This window comes from Colletotrichum navitas (genome assembly GCF_030913465.1).
Source record: "Colletotrichum navitas strain CBS 125086 chromosome Unknown LY79scaffold_14, whole genome shotgun sequence".
Taxonomy (NCBI): Eukaryota; Fungi; Ascomycota; class Sordariomycetes; order Glomerellales; family Glomerellaceae; genus Colletotrichum; species Colletotrichum navitas.
In genome coordinates, this window is record NW_026850560.1 from 383,318 (window position 1) to 400,959 (window position 17,642).

General features: G+C 54.5%; 5 protein-coding genes across 5 annotated transcripts; 4 read left to right on the forward strand and 1 right to left on the reverse strand.

Annotated features, from left to right (window-relative positions):
* The first annotated feature begins 666 nt into the window (after positions 1 to 666).
* LY79DRAFT_546104 (Pex12 amino terminal region-domain-containing protein) lies at positions 667 to 2,648 on the forward strand. The gene has a single exon (XM_060557214.1). The coding sequence runs from the start codon at positions 977 to 979 to the stop codon at positions 2,393 to 2,395; it is 1,419 nt and encodes a 472-aa protein (XP_060416781.1). The 5' UTR covers positions 667 to 976; the 3' UTR covers positions 2,396 to 2,648.
* Positions 2,649 to 3,149: 501 nt separating this feature from the next.
* LY79DRAFT_667768 (uncharacterized protein) lies at positions 3,150 to 5,178 on the forward strand (the record flags this gene model as incomplete). Its single annotated transcript, XM_060563431.1, has 4 exons — positions 3,150 to 3,536; positions 3,608 to 3,831; positions 3,890 to 4,543; positions 4,608 to 5,178. 4 exons carry the CDS (start codon positions 3,150 to 3,152, stop codon positions 5,176 to 5,178), a joined length of 1,836 nt encoding a protein of 611 aa, XP_060416782.1.
* Positions 5,179 to 10,403: 5,225 nt separating this feature from the next.
* LY79DRAFT_93010 (adenine phosphoribosyltransferase) lies at positions 10,404 to 11,476 on the forward strand. The gene is made up of 2 exons (XM_060565226.1): positions 10,404 to 10,951; positions 11,025 to 11,476. Exons 1-2 carry the CDS (start codon positions 10,426 to 10,428, stop codon positions 11,168 to 11,170), a joined length of 672 nt encoding a protein of 223 aa, XP_060416783.1. The 5' UTR covers positions 10,404 to 10,425; the 3' UTR covers positions 11,171 to 11,476.
* A 1,009-nt stretch (positions 11,477 to 12,485) lies between these two features.
* On the forward strand, positions 12,486 to 13,822 carry LY79DRAFT_667770 (uncharacterized protein; the record flags this gene model as incomplete). The annotated part of the gene is made up of 5 exons (XM_060563432.1): positions 12,486 to 12,505; positions 12,560 to 12,573; positions 12,638 to 12,829; positions 12,940 to 13,064; positions 13,121 to 13,822. The coding sequence occupies 5 exons, from the start codon at positions 12,486 to 12,488 to the stop codon at positions 13,820 to 13,822; spliced, it is 1,053 nt and encodes a 350-aa protein (XP_060416784.1).
* An 83-nt stretch (positions 13,823 to 13,905) lies between these two features.
* On the reverse strand, positions 13,906 to 17,216 carry LY79DRAFT_92682 (raffinose synthase Sip1). The gene is made up of 6 exons (XM_060565223.1): positions 16,370 to 17,216; positions 16,067 to 16,265; positions 15,800 to 16,013; positions 15,457 to 15,729; positions 14,276 to 15,406; positions 13,906 to 14,215 (listed from the first exon to the last, which is right to left on the reverse strand). Exons 1-6 carry the CDS (start codon positions 17,026 to 17,028, stop codon positions 13,989 to 13,991), a joined length of 2,703 nt encoding a protein of 900 aa, XP_060416785.1. The 5' UTR covers positions 17,029 to 17,216; the 3' UTR covers positions 13,906 to 13,988.
* Positions 17,217 to 17,642: the final 426 nt, after the last annotated feature.

Consider the following 17,642-nt stretch of genomic DNA (forward strand, 5'->3'; position numbering starts at 1 on the left):
CGTCATATGCCGCTGCTTTCGCTCAACTCCGTCGGTCAGACTAACACCGACCATATCCGAGCATCGATGCTGGTGGAGAGAGCATCAGCCTACGGCATGCCACAAGAGACAACTAGAAGCAGGCCTGAGAAGTAACCATGGCTCTAGGCATTTTACAGAAACTATTGTGACCTGTGGGGTCGAGAGGTGTGGGACGTTTTGCCGCTATTGGACATAAGCTTGACTTGTTTCTGCAGCTGCCTGGCCGCATCTTGTCCAATCGTGTGAAAGACCGCCTCGATGTATTGCCTCAGCGCACCTGGCGATCGTGAAGGGTTCGACGAAGCGAGCAAGGCTCCTCTACAGTTCCGAGCTTAGTGGCGCATTCACCGAACAGGAGGTCGGACACGCTGGTATTCTTCATGGAAGCCTAGGATGATGGCATGGGGATACGGATAGAAGCAGTAGCGGCAATTGCGGCCGCACCTAGCAGGGGTGGTTCATCTAAAGCCGTTCAAACTTCAGACCTGAAGTTACACAAGGGCTCATCCAGGCTGGCAACACGCCATCTGATGTAAGCTTGTTTCCTGCAGAGAATCTGCAAAGACGGGGGCATGACAGATGTAAGGTGGTTTGTAAGATCACATTTGATGTGCTCAAAGTAGAGTTGCTTTGGTAATAAGGCCGGGGGTGGTTGGTTGTGTTCGTATTTACTAGTACGTCCAGAAGACGAGGTGGTCCAGGCGCACCGGTACGTCGGATGATCCGTAGGTACCTAGGTAGGTAGAACCCCCACCGCCAATCCTCCAATCCCCAGCCGTCTGTGGTATTGGACCTAGGTACGGAGTAGATAGGAGCAGGTATTGTGTAGCCTAGCGGACCTCGGCTCTTTCCATCGCCCACGTTCTCTGCACCTACCAAACCACACCTTGTCAACGACTGAGAGAGGTGTCAAATTGCACCTCATCACCATATTCCACCACCCAATGTCACCCAGATGACATCGACCAACTTTGCGCAAGCGCAGCAGCGCCTCGCAGCCCGTCGACAGGCCCGCGAATCCAACAATGCAGCCCGCATCGCCGCGCAACGCGACGCATCACAAGCTCGCGCCCGGATCGATCGTTTACCGTTCCCCCTCAGTCGCCTTGGCTTGGCTTGGGACTCGATATCATCGCAGGAGGGCACCCGACCCGCCTTCAGGGTTGGTCAGGTCGATGCAGAGTTGCTGGATGACGAGTTGTTGGAACTCCTCCGCGGCCAGGTTGGCGATGCGCTGAAATACTTCGGTGGCGGCCACCTGAAAGACGACTGGTCCGCTGAAATCCTTCTGGCGCTCCGCGCCATCCTTTTCAAGTTGACTGTGTGGGACAACGATGCGACCTACGGCGCAGCTCTACAGAATCTGAAGTATACGGATGCGCGCAAGAGCGCCTCGGCCCTGGTCGCGCCGTCCAAGTGGCAGAAGTCCTTGTACGGGTTGGTTACCGTTTTTGGGAAATACGGCTGGGAGAGATGGGAGAACTGGCTCCTTGACCATGACGACGGGTACAGCGACGAACCCAACCCTCGTCTTCAAAGGCTGTCGAGGATCACGTCTCGAGCAACAACGCTGCATGCCAGCGCAGCCTTCGTTTCTTTCCTTGTCTTTCTTCTGCAAGGGCGTTATCGCACCCTGCTGGACCGAGCCTTGCGGATGCGCCTGGCTCCGCCCACCAGCCAGGTGAGCCGAGAAGTGTCCTTCGAGTATCTCAACCGGCAACTTGTGTGGCACGCCTTTACAGAATTCTTGCTCTTCATATTGCCGCTCGTTGGCATCAACCGGTGGCGGAGATGGATCTCCCGTACGTGGCGCAAGACGAAAGAGATCATCACTACCAAGGGAGACGAAGATAAAACGGCAAATGGCGAGTTTGGTTTCTTGCCCGAGCGCACCTGTGCCATCTGCTACCAAGACCAGAACGCACTTGCGAGCACCGAAACGGAGATTATGGCCGCGGCAGCATCGAGCGGTGTCATTGGTTCGGCCCAGACTGATATCACCAATCCTTACGAGACCATCCCCTGCGGGTGCGTGTACTGCTTTGTATGTCTCGCAACCCGCCTCGATAGAGAAGAGGGCGAAGGATGGACATGTCTGAGGTGCGGAGAGCTCGTCAAAGAATGCAAGCCATGGAGCGGCGACGTTCTAGAGCCACCCAAGAAATCACCCACTGCAAAGGTAGTTGCATTTTCTGACGACGCCAAGGACGTTGAAAGTAATACTGGGACGAAGGCCGAGGCTGATGTCGAAGCTGACGTGGAAGTTGGCAATGAGTTTGTCGACGTGCCCCAGCATGAAGACCATTCTACTGATGATACTGACGACACTGGTGATTCCGAGGGTTTCGAGGAAACCATGGACCAGGATGAATGATTATGTTTCACAATATATCGCTGTACACTATTCTGAGAGTTTAGAACTAAAACGACGAGCTTTTATGCAGCATCCAGAATGCATGAATCTAGGCATGCTGTAGGTAAGCGAAATCATTATCATACAGGGGAGTTCTGAGCCAAGTATGCGGGCGTAGTCATGACAAGGTAGTCTCCGAGCGTAAAATAGCTTACCACAACGACTTTCATATACCGAGTTAGTTATATAGACATGCCAACTAATCTCTTTCAACTCATGCGGCATCCCGGATGGGGGCACGTCGGGGCACAACGTGGCCGATGCCCCCACTGCCAACACACCCCATATCCGCCCAAAGCGCGCTAGCGCCCGCTTCGCCAGGGGGTTAGATCCGCCTTGTCCGCCGAAAACTCAGGGACTGTCCCAGGCGCACGGCGGTCTTAGCCTTGTACGCCACTGAAATCCCAATTTACACCGGATGACCGTCCGGGATTCCTTCACCTCACCACGAGCTTCGACACCCAAACATTCCAAAGCCAGACCCGCGTCGTCCCGCGTATAAGCAACGAAACAGCTCGAGATAAGATACAAGTCCGGCCCGGCGCATTGCGATTTGCTCGTCGAGGACTCAAACGCGTTGACTGGCTTAGCACACGAAAGCCTACGAGAGACTTGCCGTTCAGCAAAAGGACCAAAACAACGCCATCCAAATGTTGCGAAGATAGACGAACCTTGCCGAAAACTCAACTTTTTTCTTCTTTCCTTTTTCGGAGCAATGCCGAGCTTCTTTCAATTCACACAAGGCAACGAGTCCCGAACCCGCCTCACTAGCGATGCATCCCCTCTTCTTGGCCGATTCCGCGCCGTTCCCCAGCAACCCGACATCCCTGGCCGCCGCCGGCGCTCCAGCACCCTAGGCCTCCTCACGGCCAACAACCGTGGAAGTGTCCATGTGGGTTATGGAGCGCTGCTTTCCGCGTCAGGTCCTGAAAATTATGACAACAATGGGACGCAGAGCGACTGGGCAGATTTGAGTACCTGGGAAAGAACGTGGCGCAAGATCTCCGATGTTTGGGTAGAGCCGAAGCAGAGTGCTGTCAAAGGGGTCGTCGATGTTTGGTGGAGTCGATTTGGGGTGTTGGTGCTGATGCCCGCTGCTCTGGTACGTTGACAGCTGAAGACCTGGCAAAAAAAGATGGGATAAGTCCACAGCTAATGTTGAGAGGAACGCAGGCCATTGCGTGGTGTGCCGTTCCGTTTCCCAAGTACTCGTTCCCCGGCGACGACGACGATGACCGAGGTGATATCGGGCCAGGGTCCGGGCTTAAGATACCCGGGCACGGCGAAGCAAGAGTGCAGATCAACTTTTGGTTCTTTCTCTTTGTCTACTACGGGTTTTATAATGTCACGGCTCTGATATGGATCACCAAGGTCTTCAACCTATACAGCCTAAACTGGTACGTCCCTCTCACCTCCTACACATGCCGCAAAATCCAAACGCTTACACACACGTAGGTGGCCACAGTCCCTTGGGTTCCCTGTCACCATGTCACTCATCGCGCTGGTCTCCATAGCGATCCCGATCCCCATTTACCTAAGCCCGGAAACGCGCTTCCTCACCATGCACAACACGGCGTGGATCTCATGGACCTTTATAGTCATGGCCATGCCCGTCACAACCGCCTTCTGCATCCTCCTCACATCTCAGCGGCACCTCAAGCTGCGTCAGTCGCTCTCCGAAACGCAGCGCATCTTCACATCATCTTGGTGGACAGGCGAGGCGGAAGGGAGCATTCCTCGGCGCGATAACCGCCGGCGGCCGAATCTCAGCAGCGATTCCTTCGACCCGGACAATACCCTCCAGGTCGCTGCCGATCAGTCTCGGCACATTGGCGGCGTCAGAATGCGTCGCAGATGGCTGCCCGCCAGCTTTGTCCGGTTCATCTGGTTCTGCCTAGCCCTCTTTGTTGGACTTTTGGCGTACGTGATAGGAGAAGCCTACGCTGAAATATATCTGCGGACGCTCCCTCACAACAATCTGGAGACCATTGTGTACGTCTACAGCTGGATAATCACTGTTCATCTGCTCGATGCCCTCACTGGCTGGCTGCTAGGTATCCGCGAGGGTGAAAGGGTTGGCAGCTACCCCCTGAGCTGGGTCTTCAAGCTGTAAGCTATCAATCTATCTTTCTTTACCCAAACCCGCGGAATTGCTTCTAACATGGCGATCTAGGTACTTCATGCTCACCTACCAAACTTACGTCCGCGCCCTTTATGCACGCCTCCGCTCCCCGGAGCAATTCATCTACCTCCAGATCCTCTCGAGCAGCACCCTCATCATCCTTACTCCGCTTACAATGTCCCGCCTCTATCATCGCATCACAGTCGCCCTCAACTTTACAGACCAGTCGTATGCTTCGTACCAAAAGGTCTGCACCCGGAACGTATTCATCCGCTTCCTGGCCGAGAACGTCTCCATGGCCGCATTCCTCGGGGGCGTCCTCGTACTGCACTTCGGACCCAACAAGGACGTCTACCCCTACTTCGCCTTCGATATGAAGGAAAAGAGCGACGACTACGACTTCAGTCTCACTTTCTGGGCCTCGTCCGTCACCTGGGCCTGTGAGCTCATCGCGTCCGTCTGTGTTCGCGCGCTCATCCGGTGGATCTTTGGCGTCGACGTCGGCATGGAGGGCAAGCTCGACCTCGTCGTCTGGCCCGAGCTGCTGCCTACCAGCGTGGCCGTCATGTTCCACGTTCTGCAAAACATGTTCTTCTCCATCATCCGACTGCAATTCCACTAACGAAACGATCAAAACAACCAAACAAGCCATCGCCCAACCTGGCCCGACACGCCCATTTTCCCTCGGCACATCAAGCCGACATTGCCCTATCTCGTTACCAATCCCGCCAGCTGTTTACCTCCAGGCGTTATCTCAAGATCAGCATTTTGTCTTACTTGTGACAGAGCACACCACCCTTTCCTCGGTCACACGACATACTAGACACGTTCCCGTCTCCGAGATCATCGATACGAGAGTGGTTGCAAGGCTCCTCGGGTGGATGGCGCCTTTCCTTCTTGCCCCTCTCTTCAGCTTACCATGCTTTTGTTTTGTTTTGTTTTTTGCGCGCGCGCACTTACTGTTTTGTGTGCGCCCTGCCGCAGAAGGCAAGACAAACAAGGAAAGATACCCCCTTTTTTTTTGGCTCACGTTCCCCATGTTGTTAGATTAGATACCAACGCGCTCAAAGACCTGCCCTTTTCGAATTTTTCTTTTTCTGGCATGATGTACGAAGAAACCTGCCTCGTTGCTATAGAGGTAGACGATAATTATATAGAATTAATGATGACTGGGTTGGACGCAATTTAGTTGTCCTGTCACGCTTGAGATGCGACGCGCTCTGGTGATGAGACAATTGGTAAATGCACATCACCAACACGTTGACCGCTGCGTACTGTGGTCACAACGAGACTACCTCCCAGACGAAGGGAACCAAGCATGATGACATCGCCACTGGAGTCACACATTGGTATGTCACCACAATACCAGCTATCGCCTGTCTAGACCGATCCGGCTGCCCGCATCATGTTGTCCTACTCCCATTCACCGTGTGCCGGGGCACCAGCCATGACACCCCCATTGACGCAGAAAGGCTGGTCAGGGACGGCTCGGTCAATCTATGGCGTCCTCGGATTGGGCACCGGCATATGAGTCGCCGAGCGACCCGGCGGACTTGCGGGTCGGCATCAATCGACAACCGCGGGCCGTCCTATTCTGGCCGCAGTCTTTGGTGACATGCAAACTAGGTTTGCTTCGGCGTTCATCTGCGGATGCGAACTATTATTTGATAAGCAGGCAGGAAAGTAGCAGCCAAAAGCAGTCAAACTCAACCACCTAGAGGCCGGGCCGCTCGTTGCCAACTGGCACAAATAGGACATCGACCCGGTAATACTCGTCTAGCTGCATCTTCCCCAAAGCTGAGCAACGCCAACATATAGTTACCCACACACGGTTGCATATTCCTAAGAGATTGGCCTTCTTCAACCTGCGAGCCAATGACGCCGCCGCGCCCAAACAGTAGCGGTGTAGGATTGCTGCTCAATGTCGGTCATTAAAACTGACTCGTTGCATCGATTAGATGATAGCGGCACCGGAGGTAACGGCATCTCTGCAAGCAGAAATCATCGAGGCCTTCCGACGCCTAGAGCATCCGGCCAGAAACCTGCTCCTGGACGGGGTTATTGACGCTCCGTCTCCACCTGTACCGAAACTTAGGGTCGCTGCTGATCCTAGACACTTGCGTGGCGGAAGGAGATATCCCAAGAGACCACGGATAGGCTCGGCTTGGCTCGGCCACACCCCCATTGCCAGTGGCCGCAATCACTCCCGGGTTACGGAACAGAGCTCAATTGTTCCATTGGGAGGATAGCAACTGTTGATGCGATCAGGCGAGCTTGGAGGGCCAACCCCAAAGAAAGAAAAGCTGCATGGCACGTCCAGGACAGCGAGGTACTGCGTCGGGAGTTCTTGTCCGAGCCGCCCGATGGAATCACGCATTGAAACCGACCGCATGTGGGGAGAGGGCCGCGTCTCGTCCTTGGCTTCAACGGGGCTCGGCGGTAAACTAGAGGAAAGCCTTCCAGGTTCTAGCAAGAAGCCTGGAACATAATCTAGGTGCGCATGTTGATTGGAACACGGCGGATGCAGGGCTTTCACCTGCTGCTTTAGTTTACCACATGGCACAGTATAGGGAACCGGGTGGCTGTGGGAACGGCTTGACCAAGCCGTGGTGGTGCGGTGGAGACGACGACAGACCGAATTCAAAAGGGTGCAGACTTAATGGTTGCGACAGAGAAGGACTTTTGAGATCCAGACCTGATCGGCCAGGCACCCTCTTCACGAATTACCTCAAGCTTGTTCCGGAATGATGCATCTGGAAAGGCTAACGGCGAACGTGGCCGCGAGGAGTCGAGGACCCTGGCTCCAGGGTGGCAAGCCAGAAATTGTCCAGGTCGGTTCCAGGACAACGGTTGGACATGATCGGATAAAATGGTCCTGAATCATTTGGACGGATTGTGAACTATGGAGTCGCCGAGAACACGCCGCCTTTGTAGTGTAGCAAACGCCCACTTGCTGACTATCGGTCCATGGGGGGTGTCGATGTGTCAGCATGGTCTAGAATGTGGTGAGCAGCCCATCCATAACGGGAGCTCGAGTTTTAATTCGATAAGGTCCCTGGCTGTGACTCAATGCGAAGTGATGGGAGGATGATGGACCGGCGGTTCGCCTGTAGCTCCTGAGTCTACCTGCTGGGCTCAAGGGAGGGAAAGAGCAACGGTGAAAATACGAGACGTTTTGACGGGATGCATAAGGTGGCATTCCGATTTGACGGAATGGAGCAGTGACTTTGCGACGCCTTCCGTGGTCGATGGCTGATCTGACGGCCGAGGCCTACGTAAGTGCAACAATTGTGGATTGGAAGGTACCAGGTACAGAGGAGAGAATACGTTGACTAACAGAGGTAAGCGCTCGCAGGTGTGTAGCATTGATACCCACGAACACACGCATAACCCCAAGTACCTATTTAGCTGGAGAGCTTACATGTTTGACTGGCGATGGGGCATCAGTGGGTTCGATGGTTCCGGTTTTGCCCTGTTTGACCTTTGCTGGGTCTGGACATGGTGCCCGGCACGGAGGTGTCATGCCACCATGAGAAGGAGAACAAACTCACGAAGCCGTATCTGTAGAGAAGTCATCGAAGTGCTCGCTGTACTTGGCGGCGTCGTTGAATGCTGGCGACCGAAGAAATCACTGTCAAAAACGTTGGGTCGGCTTCGCTGTCTATGTGCATGGGCCGAATGCATCTAGAAGCGGAATAGGAGGGGGCGACGTTCTAGAGGATGCGAGGCGCGGGAGGGAAATTGGACGTCTCTGTTGCATTGGACCTTCTTCCCCCGTGGAAGGCGTGAGGATTAGATAGCCATGAAGGGGGGATATCAGCGGTGATCAGCTCAGGCTTTGGATTATTGCTTCGCTACCTATCTACCTAGGCGCCTAGAGGTACCGTCGTTCGGTCTCATCAAGTTATCGGGTCCCGCAAGTGGACATCATCTCTGTTGTAGTTGTCACGGACGTGAGACTGAGATCAGCATCCGCACCACCCGCGTTGGCCGCAACAGGCCACCGTTAGCTGTTGTGCCACAGCGCAAGCCGTTTACAACTACGCCTGTCGACAACTCTGTTCGGCCAGGCGCAGCCTGCCATGCCGTTTCCCTGCCTTATCCGTATGGGGATGGAATTGGTGTCATGGATGACACTGTTGTACCACTACATGTACATGCAGGCAGGATGTGTGCTGCACAGCACTGCAGCAGCCATCGCCGCAATCCCATTCATCAATGTCGAGCAGGGAAAACGGCAAGGCCCCCGGTTCGAGCCCAGCCTGCCTCTAGGCCTAAGTAGGGAGCGTGCTTTGTGCTTGGAAAGCAAACCACGTTCACGATCAAGGTTCTTGTCTGCCTGTAGCCGAAGCCGTCACCCCCGCGGCGCTTGACGGAGCTGCACCGCCGACACCGAGAGACTGCATCATGCCTTGGCCGAACTCTCCATGTACTCCGTTTCCCATCAGCCTCTGTCGAGAAAGCAGGAAGAGACGGACTGATTCAGAGCTCATGGAGCGGCGACGAGCGAGTAACAAAGGCGTGCTTATCAGTGGCCCGGGGGTTCTATTCCAACATTCTCCGGCTTGCCCGCGCTGTGCCGAGCTGTCTGAGGAGGGTGAGACAGAGGACAGCTTGTATCCCGATGGCTCTCTCGGAGATGGTGGCATGGTGGGGTAGTGCCTCTTTGCTGCCTGGTCTATCCGGTCAAGGTGCCCTGTCTCCCGATATGGAGGGGTCGCTGTTGTCGCATTGGAGGGGCATGTTGGCTCAGACCCAGACCGACTGGGAGACATGCCACCTGCGCCGTTGCTGGCTAACCATTTGCCGTTAACGACAAGCAGATACGATATCGCGCGACATGCAAGACGCCGGACGCGAGAGACAGGCCCGATGTCAGAAGAGAAGGAGGAAGAGTGCGCGTATGAGAAGGAAAGTGAGAAACAGGAACAACCTGATGTTGGAGAGCCTGCCTAATTATCCCTGCTCCGAGTTCTATCTCCTGACACAAAACGACAGGCCAAATAAAGTTGAGCGGCAATCAAGGCGGCCACGAGAGTGTTCGGGAGACGCAAGGGAAAGGAAAGCAAACATAATGGAAGAGCAGCATCCTATCTGAGAAGCCCCGGACCTATTCCTAGCAGGTCTTGCTGCGACCGGGTCAGCCATGGTCCCTCGTCGCTGTCATTTTCGCGGCGGACCATACATCAAATCGACCTGCCCACTTCGCACCACAAGTAGTGACACCCTACCCGTATCACCACTCTCCACTCCCTAATCGATGGCGCGTATTCATTCTCACATGTAGTTCTCTCTCTCTCTCTCTCTCTCTCTCTCTCTCTCTCTCTCTGTCCTCCACCTTTTTTTTTCTTTTGCCCCCCCGCCCTACTCCCTCCCCGGCTCTGCAACCTACCTTCGTGATCCTGGACCGTATCCCTTCTGCGTGCCATATGCCAGCCTGCTTTCGTGCTTTTTGCCTTGTCCCACCCTCCAGTCCGGCAAGCCGAGCTGTGCTAGCCTGCCACTCTGACTCCCCATGGTCGTTCCTTACACACCTCAATCGGACCGGGACACGCACCTCCCTCCCCGAGCGTCCCCCTCAGCCAGAGTACTGTGCAAGGAACTGGTACCTAGTAACTCCGTAGTTGTAGCAGTATACAATGCAGTCCGCACGTACCTGGAGCACCTTGTCTACCACCACCGCCAACCTTAGCTCGCTAGCCAGTGTTGTCGTGTCCCACACCCCTCTTCTCACTGTCTCTATCGACTCTCCGGGATTCGACCCCAAAAATTTCTTCTGCCAACTTAGATACAACTCGTAATATCACTTTTCCCAACACTCCCAGTAGACCTTCTTAACCCTCCTCCTCCCCCCTCTTCTCTCTTCACAATGTCCACCGAACAAACCCCCGTTTCAACCGACGCCTCTCAGGCACCAATCAACCCTCTGGCCGCCCATCCCATCAACCCTCAAGATGCCCAGGGACGACAGCCCGCCTCCTCCTCCGCCCCCTCCTCCGAACTCACCAGTGGGAAGGTGAGGCTCAAGGGCGCTCTGCGTCACTTTGCCGACTTCCCCATCAAGGGCATCGACTTTGTCGACATCATGCCTCTCTTCCTCGACCCCACCGTCCACCAGGCTCTCGGCGAAGTCCTGGAGTTGCAGGTCAAGGAGGGTTTCCAGACCCTGCCCGACGTGATCGTCGGACTTGACGCCCGCGGTTTCCTCTTCGGTCCCGGCATGGCCCTCCGTCTCGGTACCGGCTTTGCCCCGGTTCGCAAGCAGGGCAAGCTCCCCGGCCCGTGCGTCACCGCCGAGTATCAAAAGGAATACGGCTCCGACTTCTTCCAGATGCAGGAGGACGCTATCAAGCCTGGCCAGAAGGTTCTGATTGTTGACGACATCATTGCCACCGGTAAGCTTGAGCATCACGCAGCCCTTCAGTGCTCCTCGTGCCGATAATTTTATATCCCACTAACATCAACCAGGCGGCTCCGCGAAGGCGGCGGCAGACCTCGTCAAGAAGCTGGGTGGTGACATTATCGGCTACCTTTTCATCCTCGAGATCCCTGGCTTGAATGGCCGCGAGAAGCTCGGAGACACCAAAACCATCATCCTCCTCGAAGACGCATAAACCGCTTTCTGTTCGGATGGCGGCCCCGTCGGCCCTATACACATATCCGAACAACCGCATCCACTGTTGGTAAACAGGGCTACCGTCTCTATTCGACAAAGTCGGAACGACCTGGGCATGCGACGGTATATAGATGCCTACCGTGAAACGACTCGGCCTCGGGTTTCCAGGGGGTGGAATGGTTGATATTTAACTTCATTTCGGCTCCTTTCCACAAGGAAACGCTCGAAAGATGATACCGCGTCGGCGTTAAGGAATATCAAAACTAAAGGTTGGATGGCATACTGATTGACAAAGGCAACAAATCCAGATGATGAGATGAAAAGGAACTTTTCAAAAATTGAGTTGATGTACGCGACGCTGGGTCTTAACAACTCGGGGCGCCCTGAAGGTTTTTTCTTTTTCTTTTTCGGTTTAAAAAAATGAGAAGAAAGGTCGATTCCGGTTTACCGACACGATTGCGTGTCTGCTTCCAAATGTGACCGGTATCAAATGCAAGTCTGGACTCAAATGCTGCATGGACATGTGCCTGAGACATTGCAGCAGCCGGTTCACTGTACCTGCCGTGTGTAAGTATCTTGTACCTTTAGTACCTGGTGCTGCCTGAGTACTTGATGTATTGCTATTGCGGTTGTATGATTGGATTGAGGTGGTAAACGACGACGTCTTTGAGGGCATTCAAGCGTCGAGAATCCAGACTGTGAAGGCATTATCTGCTCAGAGGAGGCGGCGTGGGTTTGCGCCGCGGCATCAGTGACGACCAAGGGGGCCCCTTTCTCTTGTGTCTTTTAAACAAACCCCACCCAAGGTTTATGTTAATCAGTGTGTGTATTGGAATTTCTTACCGCCTGCTAACTCCGTGAGTAGTGGCCTATCTCGTTATACTGGAATTTGCGGAGGAGAGCCGATTGGGTAAGGGCAACTGCGAACCGTAAACCCGTGTCTACATAGGACACCTGCCACCCGGCATGTACAACCTTGGACAAGTCTTAACGACAAACCAAAGCGTCCAACAAAGGGGTTATATGAATGCGGAGGGGCTTCGAGGGTTTTCGAGGGAGTTCGAGGGGTAACCTAGGAATATAGGCGTGATGTCACTTCTATTTGGTAATAACCCCACCTTCGTTCATGACCGCCTTTTGAATTAATAAGCTTCGGGGAGCCATTTGAATCTCGATGTTCAGCAAGAAGGGGGTTTCTTGTGTATAAAAACAGGCGGCACTTTGACATCGTATTCGTTGGATGTATAGGTATAGAGCGTTCTAAGCTACTTGTCAAAAATCCAGCAGAGCAAGACCCCCCACGCGTTTTCAAGATGACCCTCAAGATCTTCCAGTGAGTACCGTTTCCAACTTGAAGACACGAGATCATAACTGACAGAAACTTCAGTACGGGTGTGACCGGTATGAAAGGGCAGCCTCGTATCCGTCCCTCTCCAAGCCAAAGCTTACCTTGCTTGCCAAACAGGTTACATCGGCGGCGACGCCTTCTATGCCCTTTACGAGAAGCATCCAGAGTACGAGTACTCCCTCCTCGTGCGTAACGAGGAGCGCGCCGCTCCCGTGAGGCAGGCTTACCCCAAGGTCCGGATCGTGATCGGGTCCCTGGACGACGCGGACGTCATCGAAAAGGAAGCCGCGGTTGCAGATGTTGTTGTCCGTACGTTTTCACCCCTAGACGTTTCTGTGCCTCTTGCGGAAAACAGGATTGCGTTGGATACCTGGGGCCTTGCATGAGCATTTGACAGCTAACCTGCCAAAACCGCTTAGACACCGCCGATTCCGCGGACGATGAGCCCTCGGCGAAAGCCATCGCGAAAGGCCTGGCCGCGGGCCACTCCCCTGACAAACCCGGCTTCTGGATTCACGTATCAGGCACCGGTATGCTGCAATGGGTCAGTCCTTTGCTCTCTTCCCAAAGAAAGCGCTGCCTAACACCCCATGTGTCCAGTACGATGACAAGCACAAGCGCTATGGCGAGGCCCCCCTCCCGGAACAGGAATACCACGATATCCGCGACATTGACCGTATCCTCAACTTCCCGGACGAGGCCCTCCACCGCAACGTTGACAAGATTGTGCTCGCCGCGAACTCCCCTGCCGTGCGTATCGCCGTCGTTGCCCCGCCCACTATCTACGGCTCCGGCCGCGGGCCGATAAACCATCGCTCGATCCAGGTGCCGGCGCTCGCGCAGGCCACCCTCGAGAAGGGTTTCGCGCCCATCATCTCGCCGGGCAAGACGGAGTGGGACAACGTCCACGTGCACGACCTCGCGCGGTTCTTCGTGACACTCGTCGAGGCCACCCAGGACGGGGCCAAGAACGCCGACCCGGAGATCTTCGGGCCTCGGGCGTACTACTTCGTCGAGAGCGGCACGCACGTCTGGAGCGAGATCGCTAAGCAGATCGCCGAGGAGGCCCATAGACAGGGGTATCTGCCCGCGCCGCTGACCAAGGAGGTGACCATGAAGGAGGCGCTGCAGTGCGATGGGGTCTCCAACAATAGCTGGGGGCTGAACTCGAAGAGCAAGGCGGAGCGAGCGCGCAAGTACTTTGGGTGGGATGCCAAGGAGAAGAGTCTGCAGGAGGACATCCCCGAGCTCGTGTCTTTGGAGGCAAAGAGGTTGAACCTGGAGCCGCACAAGAAGCAGTAGTAGGGTTTTCATCAACCCCAACTAACGAGGAGACTTTGTGTTACGAATTCGAGTGCCACGGAAAAGACTGTAATCAGCGAAACACGTTGGCAGCTTTATCCTCGTGACAAGTCCTATGAATCTTGGTTCCAACCGTTCGTGAGCTCCATGCGTCGAGTACTTATGTTTACGCCGCCTCTTCGTGATCAATCGCAAAGATGACCGTCATCTCAACCTCGTTGCTCCAACCAGGATGCAGACCCATTTCCTGCCAAGCCTTCTCAATGTCAATCTCGATGACAGAGCCGTTGCCCTTGCTGATGGACACGGTGTGGACGGGGATCACTTGGTTTTGGATGGTGACGAGGAAGTCGTCCTCTATCGTCAGTTCCGGCAGCTTGGAAATGTAGACACCTGTTATTTAAGACCGTGTTAGCGCAATGCCTTTGGTCAAGAGACGATAATTGTTCATACCGAGGACGCCGAGCGCCTTGAGACGAGTCTTGAGCTCAACCTTTCCGTCATGTCGCAGCATGAAATCGCTATTGAGTATGGCAGCCGCGCCCGTCATCTTGCCCACCAGGCCCAGGTTGGCGGTCCAGACCTTGCCTTTCACCTCGCTGTCAAAGCCGGAGAGCGGGTAGGCGGTGAAGATGTCGTATCCGCGGACATCCAGGGACACTGTCAGAGCGGATGCAGGGGAGCCAGAAGAGACGGGCGGGCTGACTTTTCCAGTAGAGTGGGCTCGGACAACGTAGCGCATGGAGCGCAAAACTCCGGAGAAGGAGGTGAGGGGGATGATCTCCGTCAGAGGTCGGGCCGAGATGTTGAATACGCCGAGGATCGGGGTACCCGTGACGGCGGCGCCGTGGTAGCTTCCAACCTTGAGCAGCCCATCATCGTCGTATCCTGTGTAAGGGTCTATGGTCTTCCCCACCACGCTGGGCCGGAAGATGACAGTCTTGCCGCGGATCGTTGGGCCTGTCATCTGCTTGATCAGGTCCAAGTTGTGCTGCCCGGGAACGTCAGTGATGTAGATCGGTCCTCCGCTGACACAGCGAGCCGCGGCGTGGAAGCCTGAGTAGTCATGCACGGTCTGGAACATGTCCCAATCGGGCAGGATGTTGAGGTGCTGCGTGAACAAGCTGTTGTGCGCGTTGGTCCAGACGTGCCAGGGGTGCGAGGCGGGGATCTCGGGGAAGAAGTCATCCGAGTTGCGGCAGAGGATGGCCGGCCGGTTGCGCGGCATCTGGTTGTAGAACATGATCTGCGGCGTCTGCGACATACATGATATAGTCTTGATGCTGAAGTGCCGCAGCGAGGCTATCGTCCACGCGTCGAGGTAGGCATCAATCAGTTCGCGACGGGCACTCGCCGAGACCCATGTATCAGTCATGAACTGGGCGTCGGTCTTCACGCCGTCTATACCGCAGTCGAGCAAGAACTGATAAAAGTCGTTATAGAACTTGTCCACGTCCTCCTTGGCCACGACTGTCATCTTGCCTCCGAGGGGCAGGTTCCGTCTCTCGGCGTCTTCTCGGACAACATCTATGGTTTTGTATTGTTGTGCAATCTTACCATCAGGCGAGACACCCGCCCAGTAGCCTGGCACTGTCAGTTGTGCTTGTTCTTTGAGTTGGAGTCTGAAAGCAAACCTAATAGAGCATGCCACACAGCAATGTGTTGAATGTGAGGATGCTTCTGCCGGATGTGCGATACTGTAGCTTTCAAACCCTTGGGGAATGCCTTTGGTTCAGCCTCGAACTCGACCCAGCCATGCTGGAACTGGCCATGTCCTTTGTAGTCGATGCTTTGCCAGTTGTCGTCAATGATGAGGCTCGTGACCTTGATGTTGTTCTCTGCAAGCTTGTCAACAGCATCAAACACCTTTTCGTCGGTAAGGCGCTGTCCGAGAGCATTCCAAGTGCCTGGTTTTTCGCATAAGCCAAGGTGGGCCGGCGGTGGCCGAGAGAAGGCACGGAAAACCATGCGACTTACAGTAACCCAGACCATCATACCAGTTCTCCATCCATTCTGGTTTCACACCTTCCTTAAGAGCCTTCAATTCCGCCAATAGCTCGTTGCTTGCCTTCTTCACTTGGAGAATATAGTTTCGAGCTTGATACATGACCGCAGCGTTTGCACTCTCAAAGCTGTCGCCTACTGCGGCTAGAATGATGGCTGGTTCCGAGTTTGTGCCATCATTACGAGCCTGTATGCTGTAAGTGTGTGGGGGTGGCACTGGCCAAGCGATTCATCACGTACATGGACAATAAGCTGCCCGGACTCATTGTTGCGGAACACAGAGAGAACGTTGTTAGCGCCACTGACAGCCAGAAAGACCAAATGCTTGCCCCTAGTGCTTAAGAAGGCACAGAGCACGCCGTCTTTATCCAGCCGGAATGAATCCCTTCCATGCCGAGGAGCCAGCCAAGGTGTCCAGATACGAATGAGGGCAAACCATCTGGATTTATTAGTATGAATAAGACAAAACGCAGATGGAAACATATTGGCGGTAGGTGTTCGTTCAGTGTCAACAAGCATGTACCTATGGCGGCAGTGGCTTACCTTAGGAAGCCTCCCCACGGGATTCCCACGGGGATATCGGCGAGCTTCGACTCATCCCCCTCAACAGCGTCTACGGACGCCTTCAGAGACCATAGCCGAGTTCCAGGTGCCTGGCTCATTAAGGACTTTACCTCCCAAGCCGGACTCAGACCCGGGATAAGGTCGTCGAAGCGTTCGGAAATACTCTCAAGGGCAGGCTTCTCATTCAGAACCACCATTGCATCACCGACTCCAAGCTCATCACGAGTCCACCTCCATGGTTCACTGTTGCTATGTCGAAACTTGAGGGTGAATTGGAACGACTTGTTGAACGCAACTGAGGCAGAGTAGAAAAACCGCTGAATATGATCCGGGACCGCCTGCAAGGTCGTCGGAGTATCTCCGTCGGGGACACGGGAAAGGGTAGTCTCGGCCCACTCAGCCCTGTCACTGGAGTGCCACAGAGCTACCTCCCAAAGCTCAGATGCACGTGAGGCAGGTACCTCAAGAACTGCAGTTACCGTGAGACGTCCGTTTGAGACCTGCGTGTATTGACCCAATGGGGGGTAGCTTTGAATGATGGCCTTCATTGTGTCGACGATGGGTTCGGGAGCTGGCTTCTGCTTTGAGATGAAGACAGCTTGGAAGATTTCGGCAAAATTGTAGTTGTCTGATGGCATCTTGATGTCATAAACGTCCACGATATGACTTCCAAGTGTTAAAGAATGGAGATATAGGACTGTGTAAATAATATTAGACCAGAGCAGTGAGGGGTTTCTGATCAATGGCTAAAGTTGGAACACCGTGATATGCTCTGGATCATGCAGAAGATCGGAGACATCTGCAGTCGAAGTCAAAAAGCAGTCCTGTGACCTGCTGCTGCACTAACAGCTTGACACCGTCCGCACCTATGGACGTTTCGGTTGCATAAACGTATGGGACTCAACGCAACAGCGGCTGTCAACTGGGCACGGGCAGGGTCCGCTTAATTGACCAATTGGCATCATCGGCCAGGATGGAAGCAGGATGATTCATCGATGCTGGGGTGACTGGCCCTCTAGTGGCCCACGGGGATTGCAAGTGCAGGAAAAGGTAAACAAAAGGGAGGGAAACCAGAAAAGTTAGTACTTGTTGCCACTTCAAGGTTACTTGATTGCAAAGCCAACAATTAGCAATTGGGTGTACAGTAGAAATCAATGAATGATAAATTGCCTAGGCTTAAGGGTCTGGAGTGGCGCCAGGTGCCGGGGCCGCAGATTAGTTACATACAGACTCTGATTGGCTCTAGTGCTGG